Source organism: Parasteatoda tepidariorum, chromosome 6 (genome assembly GCF_982258835.1).
Source record: "Parasteatoda tepidariorum strain Cologne lab strain chromosome 6, Ptep-v5.0, whole genome shotgun sequence".
NCBI classification, from domain to species: domain Eukaryota; kingdom Metazoa; phylum Arthropoda; class Arachnida; order Araneae; family Theridiidae; genus Parasteatoda; species Parasteatoda tepidariorum.
In genome coordinates, this window is record NC_141760.1 from 30,463,601 (window position 1) to 30,485,576 (window position 21,976).

At 28.5% G+C, this 21,976-nt stretch overlaps 1 protein-coding gene across 1 annotated transcript; it reads left to right on the forward strand.

The window, feature by feature from the left end:
* Positions 1 to 17,975: 17,975 nt before the first annotated feature.
* LOC147807754 (uncharacterized) lies at positions 17,976 to 18,647 on the forward strand. Its single transcript, XM_087166798.1, has one exon. It carries the CDS (start codon positions 17,976 to 17,978, stop codon positions 18,645 to 18,647), a length of 672 nt encoding a protein of 223 aa, XP_087022924.1.
* The last annotated feature ends 3,329 nt before the right edge of the window (positions 18,648 to 21,976 follow it).

A 21,976-nucleotide genomic window follows, 5' to 3' on the forward strand; every position in this document is an offset into this window, starting at 1 on the left:
ATAGTGGGGTCTTCACGTTCCAGGACACATTCCTAATGGTTCGAGAGGGTTACTATATGCATATACATATTACATACGTATATGCATATTACATACGTAGGTTATATGCATATTACATACGTAGGTTATATGCATATTACATACGTAGGTTATATGCATATTACATACGTAGGTACAGACGATATTTTAAGTTACGAAATCAGACACAAAAAAATATTTTTGCTGAAAAAACATACCTCTTATCTACGGATTCGGACTTTTGACCAAATTATAGGTTGTAGTCACAATCTGCGATATATAGTCTGCCTAGTTTTGCCAGGAGAGCATTTGTTTAAAAGTTTCGACCCCGTAGTGCTAATTTTACTGTTTGCGTATTTCACGATACCTCTTGAACTTTTTTAGCGAATAAAACATTTTTAAGCACAATTATAAAATGCATTTATTCTAAGATAATTCCATTCAAAAACTAATTTTTTTCAAATAATTATTATTTTTTATGATTTTATTCAATAATGGACGAATTGTAATAGATAAAAAATTTTTATATAATTGTAAAGAATGCAACTTTACGTGGCAAAATACAAAATTTGAGCAAAATCGTTCGAATGAAGAATTGAAAAGAAATCTAATTTTAAGTAGTATCTTACTTTTTTTTAAATTTAATTTCTCAGGAACTATTCGACCAATTAAGCTCAAATTTTGTATTTTGCAATGTAAAATTACATTCTTTCAATCGATGTAAAAAGTTTATACATTACAATTCAAGAAGCTTTCGACCATTTATTGAATGAGATAATAAGAAATATTTACTACAAGTTATTTTTTGGATTAAGTCATCCTTGGATAAGTTTATAATTGTGTGCAAAAAAAATTAATTAGCTTAAAATGTTCTCAAGCTATAGCGAAATACCCAAAAAGTAAATTTAACATCGCGGTGTCCAAACTTGGTGTTGGGATCATAGTTCCCAAATTGCGACTACTCCCTATATTTTGGGGGTCAGAAATCGCAATTCATTGAAAAAATTATATGTTTATTCAGAGAAAGTAAGTTTTTTTGTCTGATTTCTGAACTTAAAATATCACCTGCACTTATTAATTTACGTGTTAGAAGTCATCTCCTCGAGTCATTAAGATTGAATCCTAGAACGTGAAAATCCGATCACTAAATCAAAAGTTACTCGAAGTTTGTCCGCTTTTATTGGTACCCTGTGCAACCTGATGTCTGTTTGTTGAAGTAAATTGAATAAAACTAGAAAAAATATAGAGCCTGAAATTACTGAGCCATGTCTTATGAAACTATGCAACATCGATAGAATTTTCAGATCAGTGTCTTACGTTATAAATAGATCCTTAGAATTTCTTTCATTTGAAACAATTAATTGATTTCTATTATCAATATGAAGCATTTATTTATCTATTTATTTATTTTATTCTCTACAAAATAACATAAAAACGTTTTTAAAGAGTTTATTTAATTGAAGAGCTATTATTTTCATACACGAAGCAAATAAAGGACTCTCCTCGAATCACAAAACTTCATTTTAAAATGAAATTACTTTAATAATAAAACAAATAGGAAAAGTAACGTATATGATATTTTTGGGAGCAGCGTAAAAAATTGCTTTTTCCAAATTAAAATGAATTTTTCTGTAAAAGCAAGTCCATTTCATCAACTATATTTTGCAGAAAATAAGATTTTTTTTCCAAATCAATTTTCAGCAAAAGGTCATGCTCATGTATAAAAGATTGAAAGGCAACTTTAAATTGAATAGAAGTAAAAAATAACTCATTTTCAAATATTCAATGCTTATTGCTATAATTTTTTTTTATTATAAAGATTAAGATCCGTCCCACTTAATTAAAATGATTGAATTTTCAATTGAACACTATTTTTTCAACAAAAAAAAATAATAATGACGCAGCTTTATATTGCATTATAATAACATTGTAACACTGAGATCAAAGAGGTTATGAATAATAGGAAACGAAGAAGAAAAAACTTTGTCCTGCTTTAAAATATATGTATGAAATTTGCACAAAATTCATTCAGTTTCAAAATTCTACACAACATTTTAATAATTTTTTTTAAATTATATTTTTGACATTTGTAGGTTAAATGTATATTTTTAGTACAAAATTTTATCAGCCACACAAATTAAATTTGATAGGAGACAGTGGGCGTTTAGGAGACATTGAATTATATAATAGAGTAGAGTAAGTAAATATTTTAATATTTATCATATATATATATATATACATATATATATATATATATATATATATATATATATATATATATATATATATATATATATATATATATATATATATATATATATATATATATATATATATATATATATATATATATATATATATATATATATATATATATATATATATATAAAGTTGAAACATGTGTACCGGTAATACAAAACATCAACTTTCAAAAGATTCGAAATATTTAATGACATGTGGAACGTTAAATTTTAAAGTCATTCAATTTAGAACCAACATTCATCCAACCACCAGAATGGATGCTAATCAAATATTTTGAAATAATTATTTTTATTTCAGCTATGAAAACTTTTTCTTTATTCTTAAAATAGCTTTATTAGAAAATCTTCTGAATTGTTATTTCACATCTGCTGGATGCAATAAAATTAATTACAGTGCAGTTATGTTGCTTCGAATGTCCCTTGTCAATGACGGCAATCCTGTTTGGTGAAACCAAGAGAATTCAAGGCAGAAGCTGTGTTTCTTGTGTTTCAGTTGATCCGTTTATAGCCAAGAATAAAACTTAAACCACACACACACACATCACAGCCCGTTTATAGGGTGAGCCCATTCATCTATCCATTCATTTATCCGCAGATCATAATTTTAACCTGAATCAGAGAGCAATTAATTTCCAATTCATTACCCCCAGAGGTATCAATTTGTTATAATATAAAGGAGGACTTTATGACCCGATAAATTTAATGTGCAGCAGCAGTCACTACACGCAGTTAAGTAGTGCATAATGCTGCACCCTATAAAGGAGGGGGAACTGCTGATCGTCTTGGCGCAATTCCAGATGAGTGTCAGTTCTTGTAATAAATATTATCAGAAATATAGTATAAAAAAATGAATAATTTTACCTAATTTAAGTTACAGCTCATCTTTATGGCTACCAAAAATTTAGCAAAATAACATTGCTTTTTTTCCTGTAAACGACCAAATAAACAAAAACCGCATATTCTAATTTGCTTCAGTTCTATTTTGTCATACCCTGCATTTATCTAGTTTCTATATTTGCAGATTTTTTTAAAAATAATAGAGCATATTAAACATATTAAATTTCCTTTCTGTCATGATAAATATATTCAGAAATTTTAAAATTATAATAAAGCATGTAGAATCAAAATTTGATATTTTGTTTGACTCCAAAGATATTAATATTTTTTTTTTTTTTGCCTTAGATAATCCGCTGCTTAACGGGATCATGTTTTTTATTTTGATTATTTTTTTCAACTGAAATTATTTTGCTCTAACTGAAGTGTTTTCCACTAAATTAATGCCTCTTTAATTAGAAAAGAGAAAAAAAAACCTAGCAGATGAGCAATTACTTCAGAAGTGATTAAGAAGAACATTCGTTTTAAGGGAAATTATCAAACTTTCACAGAGAATTAAAATTCTGTCTGTTCACACGAAAAAAAAAATTACTTTTTTGATAAGGAATTACTTCAAGTCACCCTACTTGAAATGCATCTGAAGGATAAAATTGAAAAATAATTCAAATTTCATCAATTCAAATTCTATTTCTCTAAAAAAGGGCACAGAATGCTTTCATTTAACTGTAAAATTTCTTCCAAAATTATAATTTAAATTTTTTAAATGCAAAATTACATTAAATAATTCATAATAAGCTGATTGGCTTGTGTAGAGTCAGAGAACTGCATCAAACAGGTTCTGGGTTCGAATTCCGGACAAGGCATGAATATTCATTCATTCTCTGTATTATCTGTCCTTACTGTGGGGACAAAGTTGACCCACCTAACATGGTGCCCCTGAAAGAGTGGCCAACAAATCTACCCTAATACGCCTGTATTGACGAAATGTCAACCCAGGAGGGCATTGGGAAAAAAAACTCTGGTCAAAACTACCGGAGTATGAATAATTTACTATGCATCTGGTTCTATGGGAATGCTAAAACTTTCGTTAATTTTGACCAAAACTTTCGTTAATTTTCACCAAGCGTATAAGCCTGTTTGGTGAAATCAAGCAAATTTTAGGCAGAGTGTACGTATCTTGTTTTTCAGTGGCACCATCCTATGGCCAAGAATCCGACTTCAGCCACACACACGTCACAGCCCGTTTTATAGGGCGGACCCAATCACGCATTGATTCAGTCATCCACAGATCGTAATTTTGACCTGAATCAGAGAACGATCGATCTCCAATCCAGTACCCCCAGAGGTGTAGATTTGTTATGGGAACATGGAGGGCTTTGTGACTCGACAGATTTAACGTGCATCAGCCACTATTTACTACACGGGAAGTCTTCGGCTGGCGGGCTTCGAACTCACGAACTCTTGGACTTGGGCCCAGCGCCCTACCGACCAGACTATCCCAGCAAAAAAAAAAACTTTCGGTAAACCGTACCATATGAACGAAAAAATTATCTAATGAATGGTTCAAATACTGTATACTATGGTTTTATTAATCAGAATAACGCTGTTTTTTACAGAAATGTCATTACCATACAGTACGGTATCTTTATCAGATTTGTTTTTTTCTTTATACTTCTAGAATTTAATTATGAATAAAGCTTTTAAGAATTTAAAATTAATAAGTAGTGTCTCACAAAATTTTAAATTTTTTTTATTTCTTTATTTTCAAAATTTCTAATATTTTGAACGGATAAAACTTTAACATCCATAAACGCATTAAAAAATTAAAATTAGAAAAATTCATTTTTAAGATTTTAAAGGTTAATTCCTCTCAAAATGACTAAGGGTCATTAACTTTTGGGCTTTCTATTTAAGCAATAAATTTTTGACACTAAAAACAAATTTCTAATAAGTATATGTTACATACAAATTTATCCTCTTGAAATATGTAAGCAATTAAATTATTTATTTCTTGAGTCTTTTATCTACATAAAAAATTTTAAATTTTGGAATTTCGGAATTTTAAGAAATTACGCGTATAGCTATATAGAAATAAATCTCCCTTCACACATTTTTAAAGGTTAAATCAATAGCTCCGTAGCTCTTTTATTTAGTTATAAAAATATTATATTTGTTAGTGATTTTAACAGATTTGAACAGAATCGAAAAAACATATCTCATTATAAAAATTATGTTCCACATATTATTTGTAACAAGATATCGTAAGTCATTGTGACTTTATGTCATCTTAACAATCAATATCGTTTGCTTTTGATATCTGACACTCAATGTCGTAAAGGCAACTACTAAATAAAGTACTAATGATACCAAATCTGTCCATTTTCCTCGTCGAGTATAGATATTTCTGCACAACGGGATTATCGATTATTGTTTTTATGGAACTAAGTTTCATAGTCGCGTTAACTTGAGATGTTATAACTCTCTGATGTAGGCCCGATGAAAATGAAGTAAAACTGTCGTTATAATAATTTTGATGGTTCTAAATAAAGGCTTTCATATTTTATGATGGGCAGAAGCATTGTGGTTTTATATTTCCATCAAAGAATTGTCGTAAATTAGTATCTAAAATATATATTTTGTTGATATACATTTTATTACCTGTAGAGATAAGATACTTGTGGTAAATATCGCTATCCTAATGTTATTAAATCTTCTAAGCGTCTGCTCTAATGTCAATTCGTTGGGGAATAAGGATTAATGTTGGTGTCATTTATGTTTTTTTTTTCAGAATAACAATCAAGTCTATTTTTATATTTTTAATCTGGGATGTGTTTTTCAGGAATCTCCACATTTAGGACTAATTTCTAAAAATTACTGCACTTAAAAATGCTGATGTTATTCAGAATAAAAGATTTCGAACTAAAAATCAATTGGTTTTATTTTCATATCTTGTTCACGAAACGGGAGCCTTGTCGCCAAAAGTTAAGCAAACATATAGTCTGATTTTTCTCCCAAATTCTTCGATTCCTCGAATGTGGTTTGAAGAAAACTCAACGATTTTAGACAATTAGAGCCTTTTCTCTTTATAAACAAAATATAAAATTAACAAATTAAAACAAAAAATTGTGTTTTCCAGGAATCTCCATTTTTAGGACAATATGTATATTTATTTCTTAGAATTACTACATTTAAAAATGCTGATGTTATTCAGAATAAAAGATTTTGAACTAAAAAAAAAAATCAATTGGTTTTATTCTCATAGCTTGTTCACGAAACGAGAGCCTAGTCGCCGAAAGGTAAGTGAGCATATAGTAAAATTTTTCTCCCAAATTCTTCAATTCTTTTACTGCGGTTGGATGAAACCTCATCGGTTTTTGATAATCAGAGCCTTTTCTCTTTGTAAACAAAATAAAAAACTAACAAATTGAAACAAAAAATTTATAAATATGAAAACTTACTATTTTGTTCACTGCGAATTAATTTATTTTTTTCCTGCAAATCCAATATTTCGTATGGTACAAATCTGAGCACCCTTTACGTAAATTAATTTTGCTTAAAGAGCCGACCGGCCTGTGTAGGGGTTGGGGAACTGCCCTTGCATCAGAGGGGTTCTGGGCTCGAATCCCGGGCAAGGCATGGATGTTCTTTTCTTCTCTGTACTATCTGTCCTTACTGTGAGAGAAACGTTGGCCCACCTAAAATGGTACCCCTAAGAGAGTGGCCAACAAATCTGTCCTTCAGATGCCTGTATATAATAGGTTGAACTCCGACCCACCCCAGGGGGCCAAAGCAGGACAGATAAAATGAAAACAGACAGAAAAAGACACAATTTTTTCTAATTTTGCCTATTTTCATTATGAAATTTGAATACTTAATAAATATTTTTTGTTAAAATATTTTTTAAGAATTGTGTTTAAGCAAAAAAATAGAAAATAGTCACAAATTTTTCTCATTTTTCCTATTTTTATTGTAAAATTTAAACATTTACTAAATATTTTTCAGTCCAAATATTTTTAAGGATCGAGTTTAAAAGAAAGGAAAGAACGAATGTAAATTATATTTCTCATTTTGCCTATTTTCATAAATTTGAATACTCAATAAACTTTTTTCATTCTCAATAAAACTATTCTATGATATATAAAAAAAAAATTCTATTAACTATGATATTAAAATAATCATTGTTTATGTTTAGCAATACATTAATAGAATTCAAATTAATAAATGAAGAAAAAGGTAAAGAAAACTTTGACGTCTTATGGGATAATAATTTACATTCCATTTTCATTTTACGATTATCGATCCATCTGTGAATACAACAGCAAAATCTGGATTTAAGGGATAAATTTTTTTTTTTTTTTTTTTTTTTTTTGAGATATGAGTGAAATGGAAGCTCTTGCTTTAACTTTCATTTAGAATTATTTATCAGAATTATTAATTTCCCGTAGATTTCAATTCATTCAATTCCCAGATATTCTTACATTACTTGTAAAAGTTCTTTTAATTAAATTATATATTTTATGCAATTCGTATTTAATTATTTTTTAATTATTTGGTTTTACATTTTAACATTTGATCTAATACATTTTGTAGCAAACTAAGACAATTTTATTCTAAATTAAAAAGTAAACTATTCACTCGAGACTTTCATGAAAAATAACAAATTACTACTTACTTACGGTAAAAATAAATTTATTTTATTTAATGCTATTTAATTTTTGTTAATATTTTTTATTTAATTAATTTTGCTTGCCGGGATAGCCTGGTTTGTAGGGCGCTGTTCAAATCCAGCCGGTCAAAAGTAGTAAATGGAGACTGGTGCGCGTTAAATCTGTCGGATCACAAAGTCTTCCATGCTCCCATGACAAATCGAAATTCTGGGGATACTGGATTGGAGATTGATTGTTTTCTGGTTCAGGTCGAAATTGCGATCTGTGGATGAATGAATGGTTCTCTGAAGGGGTTTGCCCTATAAATGGATGTGACGTATGAGTGTGGCAGAAGTTGAATTCTTGGCTATAGATGACTCCACGGGAAAACAAGAAAAGTCGTACCCCCCCCCCATTGCCTTAATGGCCGACAACGACGACAGCAACAGCAACATTTATTTTTGTTTGCTGATAATATTACTCTTACTTCTATTTTGAATTCCCTTCATCTCGAATTCATATTTTTAATTTTAATTTAAAAAAAAATAATTACACTCCTAAGCCCGTACAGAATACATTTTGAAAAAAGAACGATGGTTAAATAAATTATAAAATTCATGTTTATGGGCATAAAATATTCAAACATGTACTTGTTAATTAAGAAAGACTGGGCTGCATGTTTCACTTTAAAAAGGATTTCTCAAAATTGAGCAAATATGTATCAAATATATCCCGAAACAAATATAGTCGAATTTAAAAACCCCGTGTATTCATAATTGAGTGTAGTGATATGCTCAAATGCTCAATAATGAATACATGATCGATAGGGTACACAGGGTGCCGGTACGTCTTAACGCACCCTGAGTTAACGGTTCTTTGTGTATTCTTACTGTCATTCCGGGTGCGAGTATTTTTTACCATAAAATCCAATTTTACCAGAACATGTTACGGAAAAAAACCAATATAAAATATTACTGTAAAAATTACGGTTTCTTTTTCTAACAATAAAAAAAGAATTTTACGGTAAGATCAATTTTACGGGTGATGCACCGTAGTACCAGTGCTTTTTACCGTAATTTGATCAGAATTTTTTTAGAGTATAGGATGATTTTATAATGTAAACTCATCAATGCATATTTAAAAGGCCGATATTGTTACAAAAATTGTATTGTCATGTTTAATATTTGACTATTGAAAATTATGTTTTAATTGTGAAAGTAAAGGGAAAATCAATTCAGTTTTCGAGAAATAAATTATTTGTATAAGATTTACGTGAAGTCCGAAATTATTCAATTGAAATTTATACTTTTAATCAAATGAATGTTTATGTTTATTATTAATTAAAATATTAATGTAAAATTACGGTTTCTTTTTTTTTACGGTAAAAAAAGAATTTTACGGTTAGATCAATTTTACGGATGATGCTCTCTAGTGCCAGTGCTTTATACCGTAATTTGATCAGAATTTTTTTACAGTGTAGGATGATTTAACGATGTAAACTCATCATTGCATATTTTAAAAGGCCGATATTGTTACAAAAATTGTATCATCATGTTTAATATTTGGCGGTTGAAAATTATGTTTCAATTGAGAAAGTAAAGGGAAAATCAATTCAGTTTTCGAAAAATAAATTATTTGTATAAGATTTGCGTGAAGCCAGAAATTAGTCAATTGAAATTTACACTTTTAATCAAATGAATGTTTATGTTCTTTATTAATTGTTTCCAGAATAGCTAAAAGGAAATTAATCATATAAATTTTATTTTCAGAAAAAAAATTGTTTTTCGTTCTAAATATCTTTAAATATTTTTGCATTTTTCTATTTTTTAAATTTCGTATGATCACCTAACTGTCTACACTCACATTTATTAAGAATTTCGTTCCTTTTTAAGCAAAAAAGTAATTTGTAAGAAAGTAAAATAAATCTCTCACTTTAAAAAATTTAATTAGCTCTCAAATAAAATACACTTTTCTTTTTCACTGTTATTTTGTTTTACCAATATACAGATTAAAATTATATTTTGTTTAAATAACTACCGCAACTTGCAAAAATCATGCAAAGAATACTAATCATTACGTTAATAAAAATAATTTTGATTTATGAAGAAAATATGCATGTGAGATATTGCGAAAATCAAAATGTTTCTTAGAAATATGCTATAAAAATAAAAATGAAAAGAAAAGAAAAACTCATTAAAAAACGCCATCAATTTCGAAACGAATTATTTCTTTTCTGAGAGAATTTTAAAAAAAAATCAGATGCAGTTTATTCAGATGCAGTTTATTATGATCATTTTTATTTATTTATTTATTTTATCATTTTTATATGACAAAAAAATCGAACTAGAGAAGTTAATGATAATTAATCATAATGCAGATTCATACATTAAAAAAAAATGAAAACTAGCGATTTTATTGAATTTTACTTTTTTTAACTCTTTCAAATAACACGTTGCATAAAAATTAAAATTCAAACTTAATGAGTTTAGTAGAATTATTCTTTTTAAATAAGTAACGTTAACTGTTTCAAAAGAATTGCGATAGTCGTGAATATCAGATTTTTAAACTTTCAAACTACGTTGAAAACTGATAAGTTTAATCTTTAATTTTTTCTTTATATTCTCAAACAATGTGCAAAAGTATAAAAAAAAATATAACTGTAAAAGGTATTCTTTTATAGCACTAGATAAAATTAAATGTCAAGAATAAATTTTTTAAATAAACACACCTTTGAATATGAAGTCAAGAGGTCTGCTTGCATAAATCGATAGGACAAATACTGTAAAAAAAGAGTAATTGAAATTAATATTGATGCAAGTTTTTTTCTTTTTTTTTTCAAAAAAAATTTTACAGTAGATTGAATAAAATGTTTTGCAGCCTTGAAAACAAATTGATTAATCGGTAAAAGACAAAGACAAAACTATTATGAATATATGTGTGTAACTAAAATGTCTGTACATATGCATTAGATAAATGCAGATGAACAAACATTTTGTAATATTCATTCGTACGTAAGCTGTATGCAAATACGTACAAAATGTATCATTATGCGATATATATATATATATATATATATATATATATATATATATATATATATATATATATATATATATATATATATATATATTATATATATATATATATATATATATATATATATAATATATATATATATATATATATATATAATATATATATATATATATATAATATATATATATATATATATATATATATATATATATATATATATATATATATATATATATATATATATATATATATATATATATATATATATATATATATATATATATATATATATATATATATATATATATATATATATATATATATATATATATATATATATATATATATATATATATATATATATATATAATATAAGGGCAACAACCCTATATTTTGGTGGATTTATTCGTCAAGAAAGCAGGAATAATGAGAACATGTTGTGCACAAGATTTTATTTACTAAATAAATCGTGAAGCCGAAGTCACATCCCCGCTCTCCCGGCTGGAGAGGGGGGACAAAGTTCCAGTCAGATCCGACGGAGTTTAGTTTGTAAACATTATACACCAAAAAGTCACGCAAAAACATTGCTCCTGCATTTTATAGGATGATTTTTAGTTGTAAAGAGGCCCAGTCATATGCCTTTTTCTGTGTATTCTTACGCCTCATCAATTTATTTATTACTCATAGCAAATCGTTTAATCTTTCCATATATGGAAGTGAAAGATCTTAAAATAACATCTCTCTTGAAGTATAAATCTAATTATTATTCATTGGCATGTTTTTAGCCTTGAAGTCCCAAAATAGAATTTCTACCCTTATCTCTTTTACTTAAGATATTTTATGAAAAGGAATGAAGTTTTAATGCTTTTATTAATACAAAAGTATTTAATTTTTGTATTACATATATATATATATATATATATATATATATATATATATATATATATATATATATATATATATATATATATATATATATATATATATATATATATATATATATATATATATATATATATATATATATATATATATATATATATATATATATATATATATATATATATATATATATATATATATATATATATATATATATATATATGTATATTCATATATTCATTTATTAATAGAACATGTGAATTTGGAATTTGCCAAACTTTATTATAAGTGCTTATAAGCCCTTATAAACCGATTGAGTGTAAAGTAATTTGAATAGTTTGTTGTTGAGTAGCTTGATGGGGTAAGGTAGTAATTTCGCATCTCAAGCATACGTAGTAATCGAGCGTTATTACATTCCATCCTTCATTAAGAAAATTCCATTTAGGTTTAAGCATTTGCCCTGTTCTTTAATAAAAGAGCAAAAGAATGAAGTTTGATGACTTTGGGAGAACATAATACATACACATCAAAACCAAAATTTATAAAAAGTGCTTAATGCATGCATTTAAATTGAAAATTTAATTCGTGTTTGTTTGTTTTTATCGTGTAGGTTGGCAGATTTCTCTGTTTCTACACTTTAGTAGTTTAAAAAGTAGTTTTAGCAGTTTAGTAGTTTTCTAAATTAATACTATAATTTATTTTATAGAGATTTATTATTCTTTTGTACTGTCAAGATTGTAAATTTTTATAAGCATTGCATTTGAAAATTATATAGATAATGTTCAGAAAACATTCAGGAAGAATATAAAAATTATATATAAAAATATAATACATTATATAAAATATAATACACACATAAAATTACATACATTAAATATAAAAATTTACTTAATAAATTTTATAAATAAAATATTAACATTAGGGAAAATATAATTAATAAAAAGCTTATTAATGAAAGTAGAGAAGTTTGGTTATTGACTTGCAATTTTGAATTTCGAATTATTTATTTTTTTATCGTGATTCAGTGTATTTCATTCATTTAAAAATGTGGAAATTTTTCTAGTGTAGTTCTGGTTAACCTTTACTATTTGATTTTGAATATGAGATTCCGAGTAACCCATTAGGTAACCCTGAATTGTGTTATATTTTTCGTCTAACATGCTTAGTTTTTGCAAAAAAATAATATTACTATTTTATCTGCAACGTCAACTAAAATTTAAATAAATACTATTACATTTTGAGCATATTTAGCGAAAATTTTAGAAGCCATCATATATCTAAAGTTAGCAGGTGTTTTACTAAATAAAGTTTATAACTGGGATTTAAACACTTGTATTGTATTGTATTGTATTGTATTGTATTGTATTGTATTGCATTGCATTGCATTGTATTGTATTGTACTGTATTGTATTGTATTGTATTGCATTGCATTGCATTGCATTGCATTGCATTGTATTGTATTGTATTGTATTATATTGTATTGTATCATATTGTATTGTATTGTATTGTATTGTATTGTATTGTATTGTATTGTATTGTATTGTATTGTATTGTATTGCATTGCATTGCATTGCATTGCATTGTATTGTATTGTATTGTATTGTATTGTATTGTATTGTATTGTATTGTATTGTATTGTATTGTATTGTATTGTATTGTATTGTATTGTATTGTATTGTATTGTATTGTATTGTATTGTATTGTATTGTATTGTATTGCATTGCATTGCATTGTATTGTATTGTATTATATTGTATCATATTGTATTGTATTGTATTGTATTGTATTGTATTGTATTGTATTGTATTGTATTGTATTGTATGCACATTATATTATATTTATGTTGCCTGTATACAGCTAAATATTGCATTAAGTGCAGTTTTTTTTTTTCAAACTACTCAAAATCAAACTCTATGGACTACATATTTCCTGCACATTATAAGAATAAGCATCATTGAGTCAAACGCATATTAACCCCCATATTATAGCATTTAAAACTATTCCACTAATATTTTGTTATTTCAGAGCATATTTGAAAAAATAAAACAAGATAACAACTTTTCCTTGACAATTAGAGTGCAAAGAAATAGAAACTTTTAAAATTTAAAACTGCGTAAAAAAAATCCACTTTTTTGTAGTAACCACTAGATGGCAGCTGCAAGCGTGATATAATAAAATCACTTGTTCAGATATTTTATGAAAAAGAAAAACAAAAGATTAAAAAAAGCAATGAAAAAGAAATATTTATCAGTAACATTTAAATTTTTTGAATATTTTTTTTCTTCTTAAAATCGTGTATTATGTAAAAAAATATTAATATGAATTTAAATTTATCCAATCCGCTATAAAACAAAAACTAATCATGCATTTCAACTGCAGAAAATCATTCAAATTTCATGATTTTTTTTTGCTAGCATACTTTCTTTGTTAGTTATCGTGCATATATTGTAAAATTCATTTTTAATCAAACACTTAATGTCTTGCATTACTTAATAAAGTAAAGAAATAAATGGTCTTTCCTCAAAGTTAAATAGAAAAAATGGTTGGCTACTTTTTTATATTTCTAATTGCAAAAAGACTACAAAATTTACTCTGGCAGTGCATTTTAATTAAATAATAATATTAATTTTTTTTTATTATGCACCCTACAACGGGATTATTTTAGATAGATTAGTATTAGTATTATTATAGTTTTTATTGCGTTCTTTCCTTCTCATTAAATTAAGTAACTAATTTTTTTGTAAATTGAATAATCTACATTTATAAAAATGGACATATAATTTTACTTCTTATTTTGAGTTCTCATTAAGTTACGAAAAAAATTTTTTTGTTCACCAGGTATTTTGTATAAAAAAAAGCAGTCTGTCTAGTCGGTATTGTCATTACTTAAGGAATAGTTTTTCCGTTCTCTAGATGTTTTTTACCTATAAATATTATTATTATTATTTAACTGTATTAATATTATCATTATCATTTTGTTTTCAATTATTATTTTAATTTATTATTGGTGTTTTTGTGGTAGTGGTAACATATTTAAGTTAATTTAAGTGGGTGGCTTTCTTTGTTTATAACTTTTTCTACATCAAAAACTTAGTCGATATCATTATTTTTAAACACCTTTAACTTTTTACTAGAATGTTATTAATTGGAGAATACGCCTGTCTGCTTTTGCAGAAAATAAATTTCTGTATTGTTGTAGTGGTATTTTATTTCAGTTAGTTTAGGTGACTAATTTCTTTGCTTATTACATTTTCTTCAACGAAAACTTTGTCTGCAACTTTATTTTTAAACACTTTAACTTTTCACTAGATTTTTATTAATTACAGAAAATGCCATCTTGCTTTTACAGAAAAATAAAAATCAACAACTCATTTTTCTCCCTTTTCGATCCCAACAAACTTTTATGGTGCGAAACAAGCACTATTTCTATTTAATTTTGAAATATAACAGCAAAAAAAATTAAAATCAATATGTTCGTCTTCGTTTGTTTGTGTGCTGGACGACATGTTTTTATGCAACAGAAATTTTATGTATTTACTTACATGAGAGATCTCTTCTTTTCTATCTCTGGTCACAATGTTTACTTAAAGAATCATTTTTCCATTGAGTTACATTCTTGTCCACAGGAAACAAAAAAAATATTTTCTAAATTTAGTCTACACTTAAAGTTAGAGAGTACTACGTAACTGGATGCGTCCTGAAAAAGCTTTTCTTCGGCAAATAAAAATCCCAAGTTGGTAAAAATATCGTTTTTCTAGGCAAATATTTACCAAAAATATTTTTGACTTTTGGTCGAATTGAAAACTATTTAGATATCCCAATGAGACTTTAGTGTCATTTTTTGCTTTGGTCAAAATCTTTCAAGTTTTTTAAAAAGATAAATATAATAAAAACTATGGTTTTCAAGTTATACTTGAGAAAGCATAGTTTTCATTGACAGATGTAGAGGATATCAATTTTTAACTCAATCATTTGGTTAAGTTTTTATGTAGACTTCGAGAGACCTACTTACTATTTCATAAATATTTTTTCACTTTTTCATTATTGAAACTGAAAATTAAAAACGGTTTTAAAAATTTTAAAACGCACGTTTTTGATATAAAAAAAATTAATATTTTGCTCCTTTCTGTTAAACCTAAATATCTTTCAAAATGGAGAAAAAGTTTTTTGCTAAGTATTTGCTACTTTTTATCGGCACTGGTTATCGGCATAATTTATCGGCTTATATCGGTTATCGGAAGATTTTTTATTGGTTATCAGCATATACTCTAAATTATATAAAATGTATGCACAATGATTTGTTTTTTTATAAGAGATAATAAGCGTGTCTGTTGCACCAAAGTATGATTAAAGCATATTAAATGCAAAATTCGTAAGTTAATAAAACGAAACTTTCAGGATACGCAGTAATAATAAAATATCGTTACTTAAAATATATAGAATTGATTTTAAGAGTTCCTTTTGATCTAATTGAGAAATAAGAATTTTTGTGGATGGGATTCGCTCACTTAGAAAGTATATAGTGCTAAAAAACTAACGCTTTTGGCTAATTTATGTTCGGTAGATCATTGTCCAGTCATTTCTTAATTTTTTTCTAACTGTTTTTCAATAAATTTCAAATCAAATTTCAATAAGTAGGTTTTATAGAATCCAAGAAAGAACGATTTAACAATATTTTTGAGGAGTAAATAGTTAAAACAGGTTTTTAAAATCAAATCAATAGTTTCTCATAGCAATGGCATAAAAGTTAATAACTTAAAAATGGACTAAATATGGTTCTTCTTTGCCATCACAGCACCTCTTGTAAACCTTCGCTACCTATCTACGCTCCCATTCTAGGTACTATCTGTAACGAAACCTCTCCAATTCTTAATTTTCAACTTTTTAAGCCTTTTTCAACGCACAGAGGACAGGTGGGTCAGTTGATAGAGCTTTAGCATTCCAATGAGGTGAGCCCAGGTTCGAATACCAGTGCTGGTTGGCTGATATGAGTTTTGCTCAAAAATCATACCAATCACAGTATTGACGTAAAATATCTACAGTGGTAGATGGATCATGCATTAGAATCCCCTTGGCATCAGGCCGGTTAGAGGTTTTCATGGTTTTCCTCTCCATCTAAAGCAAATGCGAGTTAATTCCATCAAAAAATGATACACGAAGGCTAGTTTGTCCCATTGTCTCCTAGTTTGTCTGTATACAGGATTTCCTGGGATAAGTTCAAAATTACAAGAATAAGGAATTAAACATTGATAGTCGTAAACTAACAGTTAGTTGAGAAATGTCATCCTCCCAACTAACTGTTGATCTAGCTCTGGATCTCACATGTTTTAATTTGTCTGTAAGATTATAGTAGGATGATTTTCTCCAAACATGGCCCAGTCGCATTAATTATTTACTACGTATATTGCACACAAAGCTTGTATCTTGTTCCTCAACGTCCTTTCTCATGTACTGGACAGACCGAAGATTGCTCAGATTTTTTTTCTCTCACACAAACCCATAGAGCGTTTGTTTATTTACGAGTTGTTTCATTACCATCATGTTTACTTAAAAACTATGTATCACTTGTTATAAAGAAAAACAGATTGTATCAGTATCTTATATATTTTAATCCTTTTTTTGCGCAACTTAAGAGATTAATTGTCCTCTCGTCCCAAAAAGGTACTTCATCAAAAATGATTTGATAGTCAAATGATTTTATAATAAAATTTCTGAAACTAACTTAGTTTTGTCGTTACTAGTGTACTAAATTATTTAAACTTATCGACATTTTTGATATTGTAACCATTAATACTCATTGATTCGAAATGAAAGGTAAATTTTTCATGACTTCAATTTTAACCTTATTGATATCGAGGCTCATACACTGTAAAAATTTCTGGGTCAAAATAAGGTTTAAAGTACCATAACTTTGGGTGCATCATTCATAAAATCCATTTTTACCGTAAAATAACCGTAAGAACGATATTAGAGATAGAATCACAAATTTTAACCAGGGTATCAGAAGAGTCGCCAGAGTCACTTGGGGACTCAGACCACAAATCTTGAAACGAATATATCTCCAGGCAAGCGAGAGAATCATCCTTTATGCCGCCAGTGTCTGGTACAGAAACAATAGTATAATTAATGAAAAACTAAATAGCCTTCAGAGGATTCCATTGTTAACCTTGACTAAAACCTACGCTACTACCAGTACTGAGGCTATCCAGATACTGGCGGGGGTGGTTCCAATTACACTTAAAGTTATAGAGGATGTTTATACCAAGAGGGTGAGATGGGGATGGCGATTACAAGATCTAATGCATGTACTACCTCCCGATTTCGACAACACCTTGTATTTTGATACGCCGCCCCAGGAGCACCCATCTCTTTATCGCTCCTTGCCCTGGGGATATTGTGCCCCTAGTAACCAGGGGGTGGAGATCTATACTGATGGCTCTCGGATGGAGGAAGACACACCTGGAATTTTCCATGCGTCACATGCAATGATTGTTAAACAGGATGGTATAACTATTTTTAAATCCTCCACCAGAGTCACAGACAATACTAATATCTTTATCGCAGAGGCAATCAGATCCGCCTTTATCTGGATCAATGATAATAATATCAATAGCGCTACCATTTTTTCAGACTCGTTGTCCTCCCTCCAGGCCCTGGCTGACCCAGAACCAATTTCAAAACTGATTGAAAATATTAAAACATATTGGCACAGAGGTATTACAATGAATTGGGTTAAAGCCCACGTGGGGATCCAGGGCAATGAGAAGGCCGACGAAGCAGCTAAGGAGGCCATTGGCTCCGAGATTATAGATCTCCAAGTTCTGAGGACCCCTAGGCAAGCAAAGACCGAAATCAAGCGGATTATAATGGCAAGGTGGCAGTACAATTGGTACAATTCAGATAAGGGCCGGCAGACTTTTAAGTTTATTAAGACCCCGTCAACTACAAGAATTCAATCAAATTTCTACTAAAATCAATACCTGACGGGGCACGGAGTGTTCGGGACCTACCAAAGGAAGTTTTTCAATAAGGATGATAAATGTAACAATTGCGATCAACCCCAAACAGTAGAACATCTTCTATATCACTGTTCTCGGTTCCGGGCACTCCGACAACAACACTTCCTCGAGAAGAACGAGCATCAAATTTTTGCCAGTATCATTTGCCGTAATATCATTAAACAAATTATTAAAACTACGCTCGAGGAGGTGTTGGTCCAAAATAATAATAACAACTTTTAATGTCTTTTAATCTTGTTATTGATTGTCGCCTTGCCAAACTCCCTTTTATCTGGACCACTTGCCCATTTTTAACTACTTTACCATTTTACCCTTTTTCCATTTTACTACTTTACCATCTTATTATAACTGTCTTGTTTTTAGTCTGCTTTGTCATGTTTACAGGTTTTGCTTGTTTTAAACTGTATTTTTACTTTTTTTACTCCTGTTTTATTGTAATGTCTTTTTAGTCATGTACCTCAGATTTTATACAGTTCTTCGGCACCCCTGGGCGTTTTGCCTTCGGAGCGTGTATACTTTTATCCTGTTGCAGATTTTAAATGCTTTACCATTTTTTAAAATTGGTTTTACATATTATGTCAGCTGGTCTGACTAATGGTTTTACCCTTGCCCTTTTGGTTAATGATATGTTGAATGATTTTAATTCCAAATTTTAAACATTGGTGGTGTTTTTTTTTACATTGTACTACTGTAAGTTTTTTTGTTGTACTTTTGTCTCCAGCTCGTCAACTTTTTCAATGTTTAATCACTCTGGTGTCACCTTTGCTTGATAGTTGTCGCATTTGTAGAACCCTGTCGAGCAATGTCTCTTTGTTACTTTTACCCCAACTATACTGGTGCTCAGGGTATGTATTATTTTATACCTTCCTCTAACTGTCACTATCCTTGCCAAAGGCAAAATGCTATGTAAAATAGGACAATTTTTTAAGGCTATAAGGGTCTGTTGACCTGCCATATAAGGGTCTGTTGACCTGATATTTTTAAACATTTTATTACTATGTTAATTTATGTAAATGGCCTGTTGCCATCCCGATTCTTCTAGGTATATTTTTTTGTATTTTATATATAAGGGTATGTTGACCTTTTTTAATGTATTCCATTGTATTTGGCGTATGGGCCTATTGGCCTAGGCCGCTGTAAAACTTTCAAATTACCGTAAAATATTGTATTGTAGTTTTTACAGTTAGTATATTTATTTAATCCCAGTATTTCAGAGTGATTTTATGATAACTATTACTGTAAGCATTTTGGTATATCAGAATTTTTTTGTTCCATAACATGCTCCAGTAAAGATGAGTTTTTCGGTACATGTGCCGGATCAGAATGCCACTAAAATGTACCGGCACACTGAGTACCGGTACTTTTTGCTGTGATTTGATCTGAAATTTCTTATAATGAAGTTATGGCAGAAGATTTAAAGTCGAAGAAGTCTTTGTTATTTACTACCTCTTCTAATCAACCAGCAATATCTATTCAGATTAACAATATAATTCAGATCTGCAATATAATATATAATCTATTTAAAACAGCTCTTCGTCAAGATCTGATCCATTAATTGCCTCTTTGATCTAGTTCACTGTTTCTGCTTGTCTTAAACGAAATTTAAGACAAGCAAAGGAATCTTCTTGAAGTGGGCTTCGTTCTGTTTTAAAAGTTCCAGATAGATTATTTAGACTTTTAATCCGACATCTCACCACGCATAGCCTCAATTAAATTAATGAACTCGAACGATTCTCTGCATTACTTCAAATTATTTTTCTTTCTTTATACTATCACATGATGCTTATAAATTAATATAACTATTAATGCTGTATTCTTTAGTGTATTTAAGAAATTGTCCTGTGAATTTGCTAAGAAAGACATGTATTTCTTCTATTATAGATAATTGACGTCTAAATTCACTGTATTGCTAGTAGCTACCTTATCCCCAAATGGCAAAAAGAACATTTTCTATACCTTACTGCGTGTGTAATGCCCTTGAAGTTATAGGATTCAAGTTATGCTCTTGTTAAAAATAAAAGGGCAGAGAAAGCCTGCTTCCTATTCAATGTCTACATAGTCCAAACTCTTATCATAACTTCATAAATGATATTTATTCAGTTTCGTCTATCTTCATCAGTTTCTATGGTATACAGTCGGAATTACCCGATCAGTTATATTCAAGTTTTTTAATTGCCAGAATAGTTTCTAATAATGATAATGAAGGTTCATTTTCTGTACACAAAGCAGAATTTGTTATTCAACGATTTTCAGGCGGAAACCAGTTTGATTTCTACTTTCAAACAAATTTTTGAAATATTTTTTCAAGCATTCAATGTCTGATGGAATTTCCTCTCGAGCTCTCTAATTTTTACTTTTGCAAGGTGATTACCTTGATTTAAATTATTATATATTTTGACGTTGACTAGTTTATAGAACCTACAACATCCATTTTGGTTATTCAGCTTTTGCAAAATTTACAGCATTTTCCATTTTCCATTTATTTCTCCATATTTTCCTCATATCTTTTAACAGTTTTTTCTATTTTCTAGCGCGGTGCGTCTGTATCATTCTCCGGTATGCCTTTCTTTGTTTTCAGTGATCTATTTACTCTTTTTTCGAACCAATCATTTCTTGTCTTGAAAGTGTTTCAAATAGTGATCTCAATATCGTATCTTTAACAGCTTTTAAGCCGTTGTCCTGATTTTGATTTTTATTTTTTTCAACTCTATCCCCTTGAAAAATTTGATTTTATGCTTTTTAATCCAATCTCGATCCTCATTTTAACTATGTTTGGTTTAAAATTTATATCATTCCTTTTTGAAAGAAATTCTTATACATTATGTGCCTGATTTTGACAAAGTAAGCACATTGCAAAAATATTTCTGTTAAAAAGGATAATAATTCTGCAATAAAATTACATCAATTACTTCATTAAACTACTCTTTAAAATTACATCAATTTACTGTTTAATTACACCCTAATCAGTTTTAAAAAAAGCCTTTTTTGTAAACTAATAAATTTTGTAACTATTGATTCAGATTGTATCTATGGGGTACAGATTTTTTTCAGTTTCGATATGAAAAACTTTTCTATCGAAGAGACATAAAATAATTTGATACATTTAAACTGATGCTGACCAGAGCTACATAGCTTTCAAGGAGTTGACCTCTTATCAGGAACGAACCAGGTTTTAATACCGCTTCTCAGATCTGACCTTAACGACAGAAGTCAAAATATAAAGATTATTCTTTAAAATTTAATTCATGGTTTTTAGTATCTCATAAATCTCGAAAAAATCA

Bases quoted from the DNA above. Each gene is read 5' to 3' on its own strand.
- LOC147807754 (XM_087166798.1), top strand. From the start codon at position 17,976: ATGCATGTACTACCTCCCGATTTCGACAACACCTTGTATTTTGATACG.